Source organism: Strongylocentrotus purpuratus, unplaced genomic scaffold, assembly GCF_000002235.5.
Source record: "Strongylocentrotus purpuratus isolate Spur 01 unplaced genomic scaffold, Spur_5.0 spur5_scaffold_21, whole genome shotgun sequence".
NCBI classification, from domain to species: Eukaryota; Metazoa; Echinodermata; class Echinoidea; order Camarodonta; family Strongylocentrotidae; genus Strongylocentrotus; species Strongylocentrotus purpuratus.
Window position 1 is genome coordinate 9,435,105 of NW_022145607.1, and position 18,568 is coordinate 9,453,672.

Sequence of the window (18,568 nt, forward strand, 5' to 3'; positions counted from 1 at the left end):
ACAAGTTTTGTGAAACGGGTCCCTTGGACCATGTCAACAAAACAATGTGGGCTTTGCATACATCGATTCATACTCCTCAGGTTTCAATTTTGTGTGTGGACCCTCCTGGGTGATTCTGACAATTGCATTGACAATGTTTACTCCCTGCTACATACTGTCAAAGACATGGTTGGGGCTTTGATTTCAATCATGTTTATGGTTGGGTTTGTTTGTTGCAGTTTCTGATTTGACTGGTGTTAGAACTTGAATGAGGAGGAAATGTACCTGTAGCATCCGTCGAACGATTGTTCGATCCATAAACCATGCCTGTCATTGCATGTCGTGATGCATGAGCACACAGGTAGGCACTGACAGTCTTGTGTGTTATCAAATATCACATGGGTTTAGAATTGCCCTCTGTGACATACCTTACATTCTAGGCCGTATTCTGTAAAAACTGATTCCTTGGCGCATTTTCAAGATGTTACACAAGCTGTGTGATGTGCGAAGAATCTTCTCATTAGAGAAATGTGTAGAAAAGCAAGAATATTTCTAGTTTTAATACATGTGCACAGCCCTGACTACAAAATAAACATTGGATCTCATACATTAAGAGCTCAAAGGTGCCTTTTAACATGAAACATGACATGACAAAACTGGTTTCACAACACACAAACCGACAACCATTATATAGTCACAATCAGATACCGGTAGTTTCAAACTACAAAAGTTCCTCTCATTTCAAAAATTAATTTATCTACAGTATTACACTTTGAAAATATACTCAGTATTCCTCTATTGTTTATTCCCAAGGATATAATTATACATGTAACTACAGAAACAATCTATCTGTGCATGTCACTTCCTTGGTGGGTAAATTAACAGTACACTTGCTCGCCAAATATTCCACCTGTCTCTTTGCAAGTCCACAATTCGTTCTCATCGCTTTCAATCTCTCCTCGTCCCCTGCGTCCCTCACTCCTGACTTCTCATTGGTGGAGCAGGTACAGCTGGTGAACGGAGCAGTTGCTTCGTGATTGCTGAGGGCCATGTGGAAAGCGCCCTCTTGTGTTCTGCGGAGAAGGGAGCAGAGGCTGTGGACGTTGTGGGGCATGATGGGACCTGTGACCTCTAAGCTGCTGACCTCTACCAGCGAGGACTTGCTGGATTGTTGCTTCAGAGTGCCTGATTTCAGCTGGGAAAAGCAATGTGGAAAAGCTCCATTTTAGTTCAAGCACTTGAGAGAAGCATTCTGAAAACTTTACATTTCGCCAAAATGCCCTGCTAAAATTTAAAGCAGCACAGCATAAATTCAGAATGAAGTTATGAAGGGGGTTAAAAAAAAAGCACAAACACTAATAATAATAATAATCTGTTTTTTTATATAGCGCTCAATACACCGATCCAACGATGTGCCTAAGCGCTTTACCCCGGTCATCGGATTCAGGCTTACCCGCACACAATGTGTGCACATTTTCCACTCCCTGGAATAGAATATTGAAGTGAAATGGAATCTCTGGCTTTCTTTTTTGCCTTGGAATAATATTCGGTGGAACCTTAAAGTGAACTCCTTGGGACCAAGGAAATTAATTTGTAATAAGGAAATCTTGTTATCAGTATTATTACAAGAAGTAGGCCCAGCAAAAAATTACCTTGTTGTAACAAGAGTTCTACAAAATAAAGTTCAAATACACCTGCTTTACACACAAGATGCCAACCTGTGAAGTGGCTCATCATTTTGAACAATGGTCTCGAACCCAAGAAAGAGTGGAAATCTGAGTTCCTCAGATAGACCTCCAGGAAAAGGTCCCCTGGCTGCTACCATACAAGATAAACTAAAAATCAATGAACATTACCTTGCAGCTGTTCAGAGTAGCACCCTTGAATGCTATAGGAGAGAGGATGGTGGGTGGTATGTCTGCTAATGGTCCTACACTGGTCAGCACCGTCCGACTGTTCAGTAGGAAGTTATACAAGGCCGCGGTGTCCAGACCTTCTACTAGCACCAGGGATTGAGGCCGATTGTCCAGTTTGAGTAGTTGGTCAGTTTGGCTGGGGATAACTTGGTCAAGGAAAAAATTCTACAATTCTTGTTATACCTTGTTTTTTTTTAATGTATTCACTGCAGCCTGACTACCCAAGGGAAGCATAAAATGTGACAACTGTAGAAAGATACCAAGGTCTCCCTTTCTTTATAAAAAGAAGATATTTTATTGGACCACTTTATACAACTAAGGCGTTTTTTACTGCCATACAATTCTCCAGTCTAGGAGCTACACATTTCTCAATTCTGTCATGAATCGCATGTGCCTCGACTAACAAAAGCATGTCAAAATCATGATGATAAATAGCATTTACCACCGCTGTGTTATGCTGGAAAATATGCATGATTACAACTTGCATTACTGTTTAACCCAACACTTTTGCAACATTATACTTTGGCAAACTGCTAAAAACAGCCATCTTCATGGCAAAGAACTTACAAATTGCTGTGATTGTATTATTAGAAGCATGATATTTCTGTGGAACTGAAACGCTAAAGAAATAGGCTTTTGTTGAAAGTGTCAGGTTTTATAATATGCACTTAAATGAAAATAAAGTTGATTTTGCCTGATAGCATGCACGACATAAGCCCATGTTCAAGTATTGAAATTAAATTACCAGTATCTCTTTATTCAAGATTAATGCATGTAACACGATGGGTCTAGGGTCCCAAAAGACAGAAAGAAAAGGATACAATTTGACTCTGGTCGGCTCTAAGGATGGAAAGTTGGTTTTATCAAGACCCATGCTCTGTAACCATGACGATGCCTTGGTGGGGCTCCGAAGGATGTCTTCCACTTCCTCCTCTTCCTCTGCGATCTCTTTCTTTATCTGATCATCTTCTTGGTTTACTTCAGACTGCTCTTCTATCTCTCCTTCAGGACAGCTAGATGGAACATGAGGTCAAGGGTTCAGTCACACAAAGACGTACTTCCATATTTTGCCAAAATGAGTATTTGATATTAAAATGTTCAGAAAAATGTGGGCTTTCTAGGAAACACAAAGACTTAACTCTACCCAACACCCCATTAAAGTCAATGACTAGTGAAACATAGACTTAACTCCTTAAGGCCCAAGTGCTCAGTGACACATCAACCACTTTTTCTCAAAATGGCCAAAATGGAGTTACGTCTTTGTGTCACTGACCGAGGTGATATAATTGGTTTACACAACGGCAGACTCTGTGCATACTCCTTTAAACTATGGGGGATGGAGAAAAACATTGTAGGGGAGACACTAAGAAATAAAGAGGGCAAATGCTACCAAAAAAAAAAGGGGGGGGGGGGGTAATTACTCCCACACAAACACTCCCCTTTATAGTTGATGGCTTGGTTCTCTTGTATTACATCAAACTGGTCATATTGGTGTTCTCATCCCCCACAATTGACAACAGTAGAACCTCAGTACCAGTAGCTGGACCCACGCCCTGCAACATGCTATTTGGCATATATATATATATATATATATATATATATATACCCAAATAAAATGTTGGTGATATGTATGTACCAGAAGAATGTACATGTATACCATACACAGGTTTTCACTTGATATCCTAAAATATTCAACTTTATCTTTTATAGATAAAATATACCAATAAAATTCTACAGATTCCAAAGCCTTTGAAAAATGTTAAAATCCTGTTGCATCTGAATCGATGGTTGCCTTACCTTTCTTCAGAAGCTTTCTCTTGTTGACCTGCAGTTGTGGTAGTTGTCTCTGCTTCTACTGGAGATGGGGCTTCTTGATGTAAAGGCATGGTGTAACTAATGCCTGAATTTTGAATAATTAAACAAATGAATTGGTTAATACAGGTCATATTGTATACCAATATCATCATAACTATTAATGATTATTGTTGAAACATTGATTAGAAAAACACCTCATTTCTCAGTTAATGATGTTGTGACCCTTCATTAAATCAATCACTTAGCAGGTCAAAACCATAGAGATATACACTTAATAACACTAGAGGGCGTACTCGCTCAAATTGCTGTGTGGACCTGGAGCTGTGGCCGCCATTACTCAGGAGGGCAGAAAAACGAACGACCCAACAAGATACTGTGCACAACATACGTGGAAAAAATTGGAGAAGCCAAGTTCGTGCGTTGCATTTGGATGTTCGAACCGAAGAAAGAAAGGGAACTGCATAATATTTCACAAGTAAGTTCTTCTTAATGTTATGTTGATTAATAAGGAGATTTTAGAGCTAAAAATGCAGTTTATGCAGTGACTGTAGTCTGTACCCGGGTTGTCTCATGACAAGCCACCGCAGCTCCTGCAGCAGCGGAGCGCGCCAGTCCACGCCCGCTGGGCTGGGGCAGGCATGGGTTAAGGTTCTGGGGATGGTGATGGGGAAAATTCTGCTGCGCTGGAGTCGCTCGCAACTCCAAGGGCCAGAGAGTCCAACTTGGAAATATAACTCCATGAGCTTGATTCTATTAAAGAAAAGTCTAGAATAAAACGATACAATTAATTTTATCTTATCTAATTTCAAGATAAAAATCAAATGTCAACTTCTTTAGATCTATATTTTAACTATAGACTAGACTCTAGATCTAGATCTAGACTCTAGATCTAAACTCTACTCGAAAGCCCGAAAGGCAAAGCCAGGTTAGACAGAAATAACCGTCTGATATGGGTCATTTCTTTAATAAAACTGACATTTGTTGACATTCCCCATAATATAATCAGAGGTCTAGTGGAGCCAGACGCAGTCTCAGTAGAACAACCGACGATATAGAGAGACTGAAGATTTTGGTCTAAGCCAGGCTAGCCTGCCAAATTTCACATCACAGGAGTTATCCAACTAGGCTAGGCTAGCCTAAAAATCCCACCGCACACTACACTATTTCTATCAAATTTGCTTATGACTTGCTGACATCATTATTATTTTATTTATTTGGCTGGAAGCTGCTTTCAGTTTCAGTCTTAAAAATCACATGAAATAGCATGAATAGTAGAACAATTGTCATGTTATGAGAAAAAACTCATTATTGTTTCCATTTGCTTTCATTGTAATGCAGGAATACACCCAAGAGAGGAAAAGGATGTTACACACCACATCTCATTCTTAGAGCTGTGCCTACTGTCTTTCCTGGACATCCTCCCTATAAACAGACCCATGGCTCAAGACTCCCAGCAAAACCATGTACAACATCCGAAAGTGTTCCCGTGCCTCCAAAGAAACCCTATGACATTACAAAAGAACATGACTATTCTTTTTCTGTCTGAGTTGATTAGAAACTGAATATAACCAGACAGCAAGTGCAGGATGCCAAGAAACAGCTTAAAGTGGTGAAACAAGGTAAACAGGAGAGATGGAAAAACCAGGACTCTCTTGCAGGAAGTCCACGAAAGCAAGCTCATTAGCCAGGATCAGCTTGACCTACTTCAACACAACTTTGGAGAGAACGCATTTTCAGGAAAAACAAAACAAAACATAGAACTTCATTCGTACAAACTACAAAGACAGATCGGTCTTTTATATTTTGCCTCTTGTCTGCATAGCTTATCCACTGGATGATTGACTGTGAAGCCGTTTAAAACTGGAGAGAGCTTTCAATAATCTTTTAAAAAAACAGAACAATCTGAGACTTTTGTTCTGTGTAATGAAATAAAATTTTGGGGACACATTGTGACAGTTGCACAACCTAACCATAATTTTCTGTTTGTTAACTTTACACGAAGGCAAACTAAAGTGGAACTTAGAAGAATTGATTACATTAGGGGTTAAACAAAATGTACTTGAATTTTGAGTTGTTGTGAGGTACACTGTATTTGAATATTTACTCTATAAGCTTCATGATTGTACCTGCTGTATCTGATTCAGTTGCTATAATTCGTCCCTATTTTCAGGAAGTGACGGTAGTGAGGAAAATCGTAACGCAAAGTGAATGCATTTTTTTTTCACTACCGTCACTTCGTGAAAACAGCGACGAATTTTTGCAAATTATTTGCACTCTACATGTGCTTTGATTCTGCAGGTACAGTATGGATAACCTGAGATAAATATGTAGACCTTTTTTATAACATTGTCTGGATTGCTCTCAACCAAGTGATTTACATCATTAAAGATGAAAAGCAAGAAATTCACATCAAGTGAGCCCATTTTTAATAAACGAGAAGAATTCACAGATGTGTGGCAATTGAAAAGCCTGTGTTATGCACACCATATACACACCCATAGATCGTTTTGTACATAGGTTTGAATTTTGTTCCAAAATGGAAAACTGCTTTTGAAGAGATTTGATAACAGAAAAATTATATGGAATAATGTCACTAGATGTAAACCCATAAGATTGTGCACTCTTTGGCTTGTTGTATCTACTGTGTACATTTGAGGGTAATCAGTTTCAAATTTATTATTACACCTGATGAATAATGATGTCAAAAGACCATGTTACTATGAGGTTTCACTGAATAGTGTAGTGCAGTATCCTGAGATGTAAGTCTCTTCAATTATAGTTCTTCATAGCAATACAGGTGACTTGGAATATATATGCTCAATTACTATTTCTGGTTTGCATTTATTACTCGATGTATTATTTGTAAATGTGACGCGCCGGCGTGCGCTTGGAGCCAAGACTAGTTAATAAAGTGTTTGTTATCGCTGACATCTTGAAACATAGACATTGGCCTCCTGACATTTATGTTTTGGGAGTTATTGTGGCGGTTTTGGGATGTGTAATGCTTGTCTTTGGTGGCGAATCAATTTGTTGTGGTTGTGTTGCCTATGATCCGTGACAGTAAATTTGGGGCTAAAATCTGAGGTGTTGTTTTTGCAATGTCTGTCTTTTCAATTGTGATGTACTATTGCAGTATATATGTCCGATAAAATGTCAAAACTTAAATGCCTATGCTGTAGAATATCAACACACGTGTGCCGTGTGGTAATAAAAGGTTCATTTATTCATTTTTTTCTTCAAATTTAATTATAAGTTTATTCTCTAAAACTGGTTGATGAAGAAAATAAGAAATACACTGTATCAAGGAGAATATTATTTATGGAGAAAAAAAGTGGTGTGAATAAATAATTATTACATCAATGATCAGCTGTTTTTAAAGAATATTCATATATATTTATAGTGAATTGTAAAAAATTGAATTACTCTTTCAGACAAAAATAGAGATTTTATAGAGAATGGGTGAAAGACATAAGGTGTGAATTTGATATAAAATGAGTGAGAGAAGAAGAAAAAGAATGTTTGGATGGATGGATGAATGATTGGATGAGTAAATAACATAATTTTTTAAAATAAATGTGTAGGCCTTTAATTCTTTCCTTCTCCCTCTTCCTATCTTCAGTATTGTCCTTTATCTGCATTTCCATTATCTACCTATCCTTCTATATTATATCTATCTATCCATCTATTTATGTGTCTAGCTATCTACATACCCATCTCTATCCCAAATCTATAAGTATCAATCTGTTTATAATAGTCATAAACATAAAATGAATATATTACCTTTAAAGCGTTATAAATCAATAAACCCTGGCTCTCATAATAACTGAATTAGAAAGACATTGGCCCCCGGCATTGGCCCTGTAGCATAAAACTTTGTTTAATATCATGACATAAATATCAAATACAAGTCCCAAATGCTTGATTCTGATTGGTTGAAAGCCAAGTAATATTTAATGTCATAATATCGCAGTTTTATGTTGACAAAGAGGAAGAAAAATTGAAGATATACTGAAATATAAATAGCTTTTTGTGTCCCTTTTACCTCACCATAACATCCGTAATTAATCTTGACCTACACCAGATACCATGACTGAGGCATGAGTAGGGTTCATGCATTATGCAAAATACCACAATTATAACGTTTCATACTCGAAAACCGATAAATCAACCCGAAAAATGAAGCTTCACATTGCATATCAGTAGCACAGTTTCGAAGGGAACATCCGGGTATTTCTCGAAGTTGTGCCCTCCTTAGTAATGGCGGACCGCGCTCCATGCGCGCACAGAGCTTTGAACGGGCGCGTATGACGAGTCCGCACTCTAGCCTTATTAAGTATATATCTCTATGGTCAAAACAAAGCAGAAATTGCACAGGAAATTCATCCTTGCTAAAAATTAATTCTTTGTAATTCATTACTCTTCATGTGACCTCTAAACATACAAGTACTCACTTCGTTTTCATAGGTTTCTCAATAATCTTAATTGACTTCACTCTTTCATGTGCCTGATATAAATATATTTATTTTAAATATTATCAATGAAGATATTCTTAAATTACAAAGCAAATGGTACTACATGGACAAAAGAACATTCATGTTTTGCGGACTGAAATAATTTGCATACAATGTAACTCACTATAGCTAGAGTATATGTTCTTAAAGGTGATGATTACCTTCTGTTTTCAGTGCCTCTCTGAGCCCTCTGGTGGTAGGGGTCATGAGGGCATGCATAGTGGGCGTGGCAGCGATACCAGCGGCTCTGAACAGAACGGTGAAGTGATGGGTGCAGAGGTAGAAATAAGGGCAGTGACCCGACCGCAGCAGGTGGAAGACAGATCGGAAACTCTCAGACCTGGGTCAAGAAGATAATTAGCAAAATAAGCTGAAGTTGCGGCAATAATGCATCTATTCCTCTTTTTATATATACTACACATGCATGTATCCTATTATGATAATGAACCAGCGTGTTTTTTAATCTAAGGACTTAGGTACAGCTTTTACAAATACATAAAGATTGTTATCAGGGCACATTGCCTTACAAGGAATTAGTGCAACTTGATACCAGTCTCTTTTGAGATAATCGACAGAGAGAGAGAGAGAGGGAGGGAGCAGGGGGGGGGGGGGGAAGAGGGGGAGAGAAAAAGCAAAGAAGGGAGAGAAAGAGATACATAGTGTGTGTATTTGAGAGAGAGAGAGAGAGAGAAAGAGAGAGAGAAAGAAAGAGAGAGGCTAGTGAATACCAGTAGACATAAATGGAGGATGAAGCTAAATATATAATGGTACCCTTCCACTTTTCCCACCAAACAGGTTTTTTACAAATTTACATAACAAATTCTGAACAACTTCCAATCAACTGTGTTGAATAATGCACATATACATGTAAATAAGTACAGTATGAAAATATGAATATGCCTGATATACAGTATACCTGCTTCTACAGAGACACTGTAATGTACTTACCAGTTTGTCATCAAGGCACTAGCTATTGTTGTATCCTTGGTAGCAATGGATTGTCTATAGATACAAGAGATGAAGAGAATTGGAGACACTTAAAAATAAAGGTGATAAGTCCAAACATTACATTGAAATCCTTATTTCCTCATGACAGTGTAGTGTACATTTGTTCGCTGTTCACAATTACATGTATTCATTTTTATTCTTTATTTTCCATCTACTGGTTTTTGTCAATGTTTTCTTACCATCTGGACACAGGGAAAAGGTTTGTGCTTTAAATGAGTTCCACTGGTAAAGGAAAGTGAAAGGACATGTTCTCTTTGATAGGTATAAGTTACACTGATATTGGATTTTAAAAAAAATTACTGGTTAACAAAATAACAAATAAAATATATGTGCTTTTTAGGGGTTCCAGTGGTGAAGGAAAATGAAAGAATAAGTTATTTTCATTATAATTAATAAAATATTTGATTTGACCTTCCTACTGAAAGGACAACAAAATAGTGATTCTAGAAGAGTTCCTTTGCTGAAACAAAGAATCACTATAATAATCTATTAAAAAAAAACAACTTGAAATCCTCTTCTCCAAATCTAGACAGGAAGGGGGGGGGGGGGGCAAGAGTCATTTAGTCGATGTTAAAATGACTGAAAAAAAAAGTGAAATTAACAGATCGCATACCACTCCAAAACATACTTGAACTTTTCTGGTTCTGGTACAATCCTGGGAAAGAGGTTACCGATAAGCAGGGCTCAAATTATTTTTTTGTCCATGGGGGCTCTTCCCCCCAAAAAGAGCCCCTGTGAGAAGGCTCACGGGGGCTCTTATAGTACTGACGGGGGCTCTTTTTTTAATACAAATTTCCATTGAATTGGTACTCATGATACTCCTAAATTCTCCTCCCTCTGTACGAAATTTCTGGTCCAAGCCCATTTACATTCGCCTCCTTGCCAACAAGTTTCCTTTTACTAATTTTAGCTTTCGGTTGATTCACTAGTTAAGGTTCATTATTTGCTGGTCTTTTGGAATCACCAGATTTCAGAGGATTCACGATTTTCACAACGAAAAACTTCTCCACGTTTCGGTCTTTGCATGCTATTAAAATATAACTTCCATTCATTGGTTTAAGGTATGAAAGTTGAAACTCAATATTGTGTGAAAGCTAGTTCTAACAGAAAAAAATCATCTTTATTTTATAATCCCATGGGGGCGATTTTTAATTTTGCAGTAGCCCCCGTTAGCACTCTAACGGAGGCGATTGTGCAGCTCATGGGGGCAAATCGCCTTGTCCGGCTGTAATAGGCGACTTGCTGCACAACTTACTTGAACTTTTTTGGTTCTGGTACCACCCTGGGGAAGAGGTTAAGCCACGGTATATCAGGATGCATCCAGCACATTGTAGCCTGCTGAAGGTCACTCCTCCAGCTAGTCTCCTCAACAGTCTCTTGCTCCTGAATCATATCAATTGTGTACAAGATATTATAGTGAGGAGCATGCTGGCAGAGACCATTATACCATGAGCAGTCTTAAAGCCTGTCTGCACTAGTTGGCCATGAGGGATTAGACCTCCCTGCAAGGTCACTGACAGGTGGTTAACTCATCAAATCAGCTGTCAATTAACATGAGAAAAAGGGGATCATGGGGAACCAATAGGCACCGCTTAGGCTTTGTTTGATATACAGTATATAGAGGCCCAAGTAGCTACAAGTAGTGCAGTCCCGCTTTAATGGAGACCTGTTAAGATTTCTTATATATTCCATATTGTGGATGTGCCATTTAGAATGCACTTTAAGTATTACAGGTATTATGTTTCCATTATGCATGGCTATGTGTACAGAACAACTGAAGTGTTCTATTACAGTAGTCATGGTCTCTTTCCAGAGAACTATGCAACTGGACTGAAAGTTTTTACATACTATGCATAATTCATTCAGAAGCTCCTTGGAGAGAATCCAACAGTGACAGAAAACTATTTCATAGTGGAGGGCCAGCCTATCATTAGGACTTTACGCACTCAAAGCTACAGGATCAATCACACTTTTTAAGTTCATATAAATCAGTGGGGTACAAAAATGGTGTACAGTAAGCTTCATCTTAGCACATCAATGACCTATCCATGATATACTGTTCAATGGGACTGCCCTAGCTTACCTCAGTGTCAGGACCATGCTGACCTTGTACAAACGAGCATAGTCCTTTGGCTTCCTCCTTCATCCGGATCGGCTGGCACCAACTGAATGAGCTGTGTGATGTGAAGCGAAGACGTGTTCTGAGACACCAGTCTGGTGTCAGGTCAGGTTTACCTCTAGCAAGTGGTTTACTTCTGACTTGCTCAGTCTGCTGAAATATGGAGACAATGAGAGTGATGGGTAACATAGTGGACTGAATGAGCTGTGTGATGTAAAGCGAAGACGTGTTCTGAGACACCAGTCTGGTGTCAGGTCAGGTTTACCTCTAGCAAGTGGTTTACTACTGACTTGCTCAGTCTGCTGAAATATGGAGACAATGAGAGTGATGGGTAACATAGTGGACTGAATGAGCTGTGTGATGTAAAGCGAAGATGCGTTCTGAGACACCAGTCAGGTGTCAGGTCAGGTTTACCTCTAGCAAGTGGTTTACTACTGACTTGCTCAATCTGCTGAAATATGGAGACAATGAGAGTGATGAGTAACATAGTGGGAGGAATAAAATTCTTGAACGACGAAAAACACCCTTGGACAGGTTGGTGCATTAATTGGAGACAGTCAGGTTATAAGAAGGCCTTACCAGCAACAAGGCCTTATGCACTATTGTTGTGTTTTTTTCATGGAGCAAGACTGTTTTGATACTATTACCTTAAAGCCTGTCTGTACTAGTTTAGCCAGGAGGGATTAGACCACTCAGCGTGGTCACTGACAGGTGGCTATCTCATCAACTCAGCTCTCAATTAATATAAGAAAAAGAGGATCATCGGGGACCAATGGTCACGGCTTAGGCATTGTTTTCTATATAGAGGGAGCAAGTAGTATAGTGGGGATTTAAGTATTAAATAGCACTACATTTTGTTAATTTCACATCAAATTTAAGAAAATCCACCCCCCCCCCCCCGGCCCCCCCACTCCGGGAACGGACGGACCCCATGCGTGTTGCCAAAATGTCCTTTTCGTAACAAAAGAGAAAGGTCGACCTGTATTGACTTTACACACCGGACTTTTGCTGAAAAAGGGGGGGGGGGGGGGGGGGGGGGGGTCGGTTGGAACACGCATATGCGTACCCTAAATAACACTGAGTGGGAGGAGGGGCCGGGACCCCCCCCCCCTTCACCTTAAATATCCAAGTGTTCCTAGTAATAAAAACATTGCAGTCTTTTACATGTACACTTTCATACACCAAATGTACCACAATATTTACCTTTGGTTTTAAAGGTAATACAAAGTTTTGGTATGGGGTCATGAATTTGGTTCAAATGAACATATTGGAAGCATATGTGATCCTACAATATTCGGTGATCGTTGTCGCGGTTGGATTGGGTCGAAAGTTATGAAATTGTAAATAATGAACTCTTCATGTTGTATAGCTCCCTCTCAAGGTCAAAAGATTGATTAAACCATAAAACAATATTCTGGACTAAAATCGACCGATTGGCTATTCCCGTTTGGCAATTACATATCACAACTACATATTCTGAGATTTTCATGGTCGCACTTACCATTGTATGGCCGTAAGCGCTATTTGAAATTTATCCAAATTTACCGGGAGTACCGGTAAATTTTTATATTCAATTTTTCTCGAAAGCAGAAGTGTTTAAGGGAATAAATTTTCTAGTGCTTATAATACATCCACAGGGTCATCCAAAAATATCAAAATAGTAAAGAATCACTATTGAGCCCATTTAAAAAAATTACCAAAACTTTGTATTACCTTTAAGCAAGGTACACTGTACATTATGCTTTCATTCAAACCAAGGACAATTAAAATTATCCACTAGGTAAAAAGAAAGATAAAACAGCTGCTGATAAAATACCTCTTTTGTAGATGTTGATGCAGTCTTTTCCTCCTCCTCTGCCTCCATAGCTTTCATAGCCTTGGTCAGTCTTTGGCAAGCCTCTACATCAAATACCTAAAGATGTGACAGGAAATGAAGATTAAAGAGTTATACAAAATGAAGGTAAATGAAATAATAATCCTACTTTTAAATCTTTTCTCTTAATTCTGTCAATATAGACATATTGAATATAGCAGCTCTAATAATAAATTCAAGGAAGATTTCAGCATACGTGAGTTCCAATTCACATACAAAGTCCATCAACACATGAAGCACATAGGTTTATATGTACTGTATGTTGACTACAACAACAAGAAAGAGAGAGAAAAAAACCTGAGCTCCAAAATCTAGGTACCTCATCTTGCTGGGAGTCAAGTGCAGTGAATAGCTTTCGATGGTTACTCCCGTTCTCCTTCTTAACATGCTGTCTCTCGCCTCCTACAACTTCACTTTGAATTCTTCTCCTCATCACATTATCCCCACCCCCGCTACCGAATGGATTACGCCTCTTCCCACTCCGGCCATTTCCGGTTGATTGTGACCCAGAGTTGACCTGCGATTGGGTCGATGTGAAGGACTTTGAGGTCAGGTCGCTGGTGCTACGGCGATTTCTTTTCAACCGGACCTTCATGATGTGCGAGGGTTTGGTCCATTGCTTGCTTGGAGAATTTTCCATTGATGACATCTCTCCTGCTTCTCCTATCAATGGATGAAGTGATAATAAAATAGAATTTATGCAAGTTTAGAAATTTAGAAAAGTTTTTCACGATGCATTCATCCCGCGAAACTAGAGGTCACTCATTGAAAATTTTCAAGCAACAATACAGGCTCAATCTCAGAGGGCACTTGTTCAGCCAAAGTGTTATCACCGACTGGAACAATCTTCCTCAGTCTGCGGTCACAGCACAAAGTTTGAATATTTTCAAAATATTACTTGATAATTATTGGTCCAAATTCCAGTATGTTGCGCATGATCCATCTCACTAGTGTGCCTTCAAAGTTATTTTTGTTTATTAATCACAACCATAAAGAAGAAGCGACCGGAAGACCAACAGGACTACCTTTTCTTCCGTATACTGTTGATTTTGATGTTGATGTTAAACACTTGTGGTGTTTTCTTTATAAAATAAGCAGCACTGTGTAAAATAGAGGCACACTGCCAATACGGGAGACTATCTCTAATGTCAGAAACTTTTGTAACAATTTTTGGAAGCCTATTTGGGAGACAGTCTCCTATTTGAGTACTGGTATACCAATTAATTTAATTAAATTTGCTGGAAAGTGAATACCTTGGCTCAAAATAACAATAGAGCTTATAATTTAATAGCAGATTTGTTTTGTGCCATATGTCATGGTTTTTACTCACACACAGTTAATTGTACCTTTTATCAGACATTGTACATACAACTTCACTGCACCTCAACAGTTTGACAATAAACCTGTTCTGCAACTGATGAAGAGACGAAGATTCCACATGATAAATTACTTTTGCTTTCGTAACAGTTTTTGTTATCATCCACACACTAAACCAATGGGCTCCTGACCTTAGACAGGCACAATTTGTCTTGTTGGGGTTGCATCTTATAAGCAAAGTCTTTGATATGGCTTTACAGTTATGGGAGACACTCATGGGGCGTTGCAAGAAAGATGAGTTGCGATCAATTGCAAGACTTACGTTGATGTTGGGGATTTGCAAATGATTGCAACTTTTTTTGCAATGCCCCCATTAGTTTTACTCTTAAAATTAAATGTCATCCTCTATCACGTTATGATACCATACTAAGTGAAATTTTTGCCATCAAATTGTTGGCGAATTCGTGGCTCCCAACTCTTTAGAGGGGCTTAAACTTGGTTAAGGGTCGACAGTTGTTGTGAGTCGAGTCATGCAACAATAACTTGTTACTATTTTGCAATTGCCCTTTGTCAAGAATCAAGGTCACATCATAGTCATGGCGTGCCTTGCAAATTAAACTCCATAACAAAGTCTACAATTTGGGGCGTTGCAATCAATCGCAACTTGCAAAGATTTACCCCCCAAAAATGTGTTTGACTTTGAATTGAAGACCCAAGTTGAAAATATGATGATTAAAAGTATAAAAGAATACTCAATACCGTAGATCTAGATCTAGAAAAAATAATAGAATCTAGGTCTAATTTGGGTTTTCTGAAAACTCTTGTACACAGAAAACCCAAATTTTGTTATTGTGTTCTTTCATCAACCGTGATATTACTCTTTATGAGTGTTAATATAAAGCAGGGCTGTCAACCCGGCGGAACCCGCATTTAGAGGGAGGCTCACGCGCACGCCACCACGCTCATTCTCCCGCCACCCCAAAACTGCTTGTAGTTGTACTAGGTACTGTATGTTACAATGTGTGTGCTTTCGCCATGAAGGTTTCTGCCATAGGGCTGTTATGCACTATTGGAGACCAATTTGGATAGCCTACGTAAATGTAATCTTTTGATGGGCTGATTAGATTTTTGTTTCATGATTTTTATTGGAGGGGAAGAATGACATTGTTATCTTTCATTTCATACTAAACTTTTTATTATTTATGTTCTCGGCAGTTTGTTTTGCTGCACTTTTTCACAAGAGCTGAGTTTAGTGCCATTCTGTACCCTGATCTCACCTACAGGATTTGAAAAAAAGTATCTTGATCCAACTAGATCTAGGATGATTGGTTAACATGTGAATTTGCTTTTGGTGAAATTTCAGCAAAATCTATCGATGAGAAATGTTTTTTTGGATGAGGAATGTGAAAATGTCATGCAAAAATGCCGGCCCGATTAGCGATTTTTGTGTAGTTTACATACATTTTGGGGCGATTTTATCTAGATCTAGAATCTTTCGGTCACATTTGAGATTATAACTTTTGGTTTAAAAACAAAGAAAAACAAAGCAATTAAATACATGATTTCCAGGCGTTTAAAATTGGCATAACTTTCTTATTACTGGGGCTATTACGATGAATGAGGCATCAAATAAATCAGGCTCTGTCTAATGGCATAGAGTCTAGAGTCTAGGTCTAAGTCAAGCAAGAGCTTGAATTAGGAGATTTAATTTTTTTGTAACATCCCTAGATCTAACGTTAGTTGTACTATTGATTGTAGATCTAGCGGGAGATTCCCGCCACCACGCCTTCCTCCTGCTCTCCCGCCAACAATGTAGAATCTTCCGGTTATTCTCCCTCCAAGCAAGCAGTTTCCCAAACGGAAGGGCGCAGGGGCTATGTCAGATCTCTGTAAAACTATGCCGGAAGCGACGGGCAGAGATCCGTTGAGTAGCCGCCACCGCCACAGCACCGAGCTGCGATGCCCGAGGCTGAGGCTGAGCGCATTTAGCTGAACGAGAGAGATTTCTTTACATTTACGAGACACCGTCTTACCAGGGAGGTGAGACTTTAACTCACATGCCCTGGTCTTACTCTCTGAAATTGTCTACAAAAATTTTTAATAACCTCACGAATAATTATTATTATTATAATAGATCTACGTTACTCACAAGCTTAATCTCAGAACTTCACAAAAAAGGGTCCAACTCCGCTGTTGACATCTGCAGTGTTTTGTTTTCCAAAATCCCGCAATTAAACCTGACGACAGATGGCGCTCTTTCATTTACTTTTTAGGGCTGTACTCTCTGGGTGGGGTGGGTGGGTGGGGGGGGGGGGGGGGGGGGGGGGGGGGGGGGGAGGGGGGATGCCCGCACAGGGTAATATATTATAACTCTATAAAAAAAAACCCCTGTAAACCTTACTCAATTTTACAAATATGATATTTATCACTGGGAGAGAGTTGGGGAACTACTTTTACCCTTGAAAGTCATTCTTGTCGAATTTCTCGAAAGTTTTGTTTAAGAAATGCTACTAGGTCTAAGTAATTATTACATTTGTAATACCATTATCATGAGATATGAAGAAAAAACTCGATATTAAGAATATGACTTGTCATGTGTTACTTCATGTGTGTCTTACTGCAATTGTACTGACTCTCACCTATGAGAATAATAAGCTACTAATCAAAATCAGTAACAATATTTCATAAGCCGAGCATCAACTGATACACAAACTCTGTCATTTAAGAACAGAAAACCTTTTAACTGTTATCAATACCCGTCTACTTTTCATTTAAATAGGGCCTTCACAATGTGGGAATGAAAGTACATGTATTGTTATGTTTTTAAAGCAAAAAACAATTCACCCCCCCCCCCCCCCCACTCTGTGAACGGAGGGATGCCACACGTACGTGTTCCCAAACTCTCCGGCTTGTAACAAAATAAAAAATTCTACCCGTATTGACTTAGCAATTGAACTGGTTTAACATTATTTTTCTACCCCCCCCCCCCCGCATACCATACATAAACGCTTGAATTATATACACATTTGATATTCACCTTTTCATTACAAAATAAGTAATTTAGGGCACTGACAAAGTATGCTGGACAGAAAAAAATAATTTAGTATGCGTGTGTTACCTTATGCGGTGGTCACATCCCGCCGTACTTGCAAGTGCGTGCTGTCTACGTGCAAAAACGTGGGCAAAATTTGGGTATCCGTACGTGATGAGTACCGCCTCCGTACGGATTTGGGAGCACGCAGACACACCGTAGCACTTTTAGTGCATGAGGAACTTTCGCTGCGTTCGGGCTGCGTTCGGGCTACCGATTCACCCCAGTGCGTGTGACGTGCGTGCCCGGTACTGCCAACGAGCGCACAACGCACTGACTCCGTGCGTCTTTTAAAGGCGCACGTGATAAGTGCGTGGTCCGTGCTTACTCGCCACTTCCCCAGTTTAGCTATCCAATGAGCACGCAGAACTCACGTGGACCGTACCGAGTAAGCACTTACAACGCACGTTGTTCGCAGTGATTTATGCAGTAGATAGTCTCTTCAGTGGAATGGGCGGCATCTTGAGGCAGCAACAGCTGGGACTTCTGGAGAACATCGGAATGTCGTCCTATATAAACACGAGTTCATCGCACGTGCACGCACTTACAACATGCGAGTGAGTAAGGACACCGTACGTGAGCAGCACTTGTAAGTACGGCCTCCGTACGATAACGTGGCAACCGCACGGAGACCATACGTTGTAAGCACGTTGTAAGCACGTACAACGCACTTACCACCTGCGCAACGTACGATGCACGCAACCGTTCACGGCCAGGCGTGGCGTGCGGGCCACGTACTTACACAGTGCGTGTGACGCGCGTTGCCGGTACCCCCTCCCTGCCTTTGCCACTCCCTCCCTACGTTTTCAGAAAAACGTGGCGGCCGTGGCCTCCCCAAAAACCGTACGGACTAAAAACACGCACGGTGGGATGTGACCAACGCTTTACATAGCATCAATGAATAAGAAAACTTGGCTATACAATTCTGTTATCAATAGC

At 39.5% G+C, this 18,568-nt stretch overlaps 1 protein-coding gene and 1 long non-coding RNA gene across 2 annotated transcripts; one reads left to right on the top strand and one right to left on the bottom strand.

Annotated features, from left to right (window-relative positions):
- Positions 1–535: 535 nt before the first annotated feature.
- Positions 536–16,761, bottom strand: LOC592697 (protein downstream neighbor of Son). Its single transcript, XM_030994123.1, has 12 exons — positions 16,688–16,761; positions 13,541–13,884; positions 13,165–13,260; positions 11,639–11,799; positions 11,313–11,604; positions 10,485–10,612; positions 9,170–9,223; positions 8,383–8,561; positions 3,693–3,795; positions 2,717–2,908; positions 1,836–2,031; positions 536–1,174 (listed from the first exon to the last, which is right to left on the bottom strand). Exons 2-12 carry the CDS (start codon positions 13,868–13,870, stop codon positions 812–814), a joined length of 2,094 nt encoding a protein of 697 aa, XP_030849983.1. The 5' UTR covers positions 13,871–13,884; positions 16,688–16,761; the 3' UTR covers positions 536–811.
- LOC115928147 lies at positions 3,964–6,945 on the top strand. Its single transcript, XR_004065916.1, has 2 exons — positions 3,964–4,185; positions 5,049–6,945. It is a non-coding gene; the product is annotated as an uncharacterized LOC115928147 (long non-coding RNA).
- Positions 16,762–18,568: the final 1,807 nt, after the last annotated feature.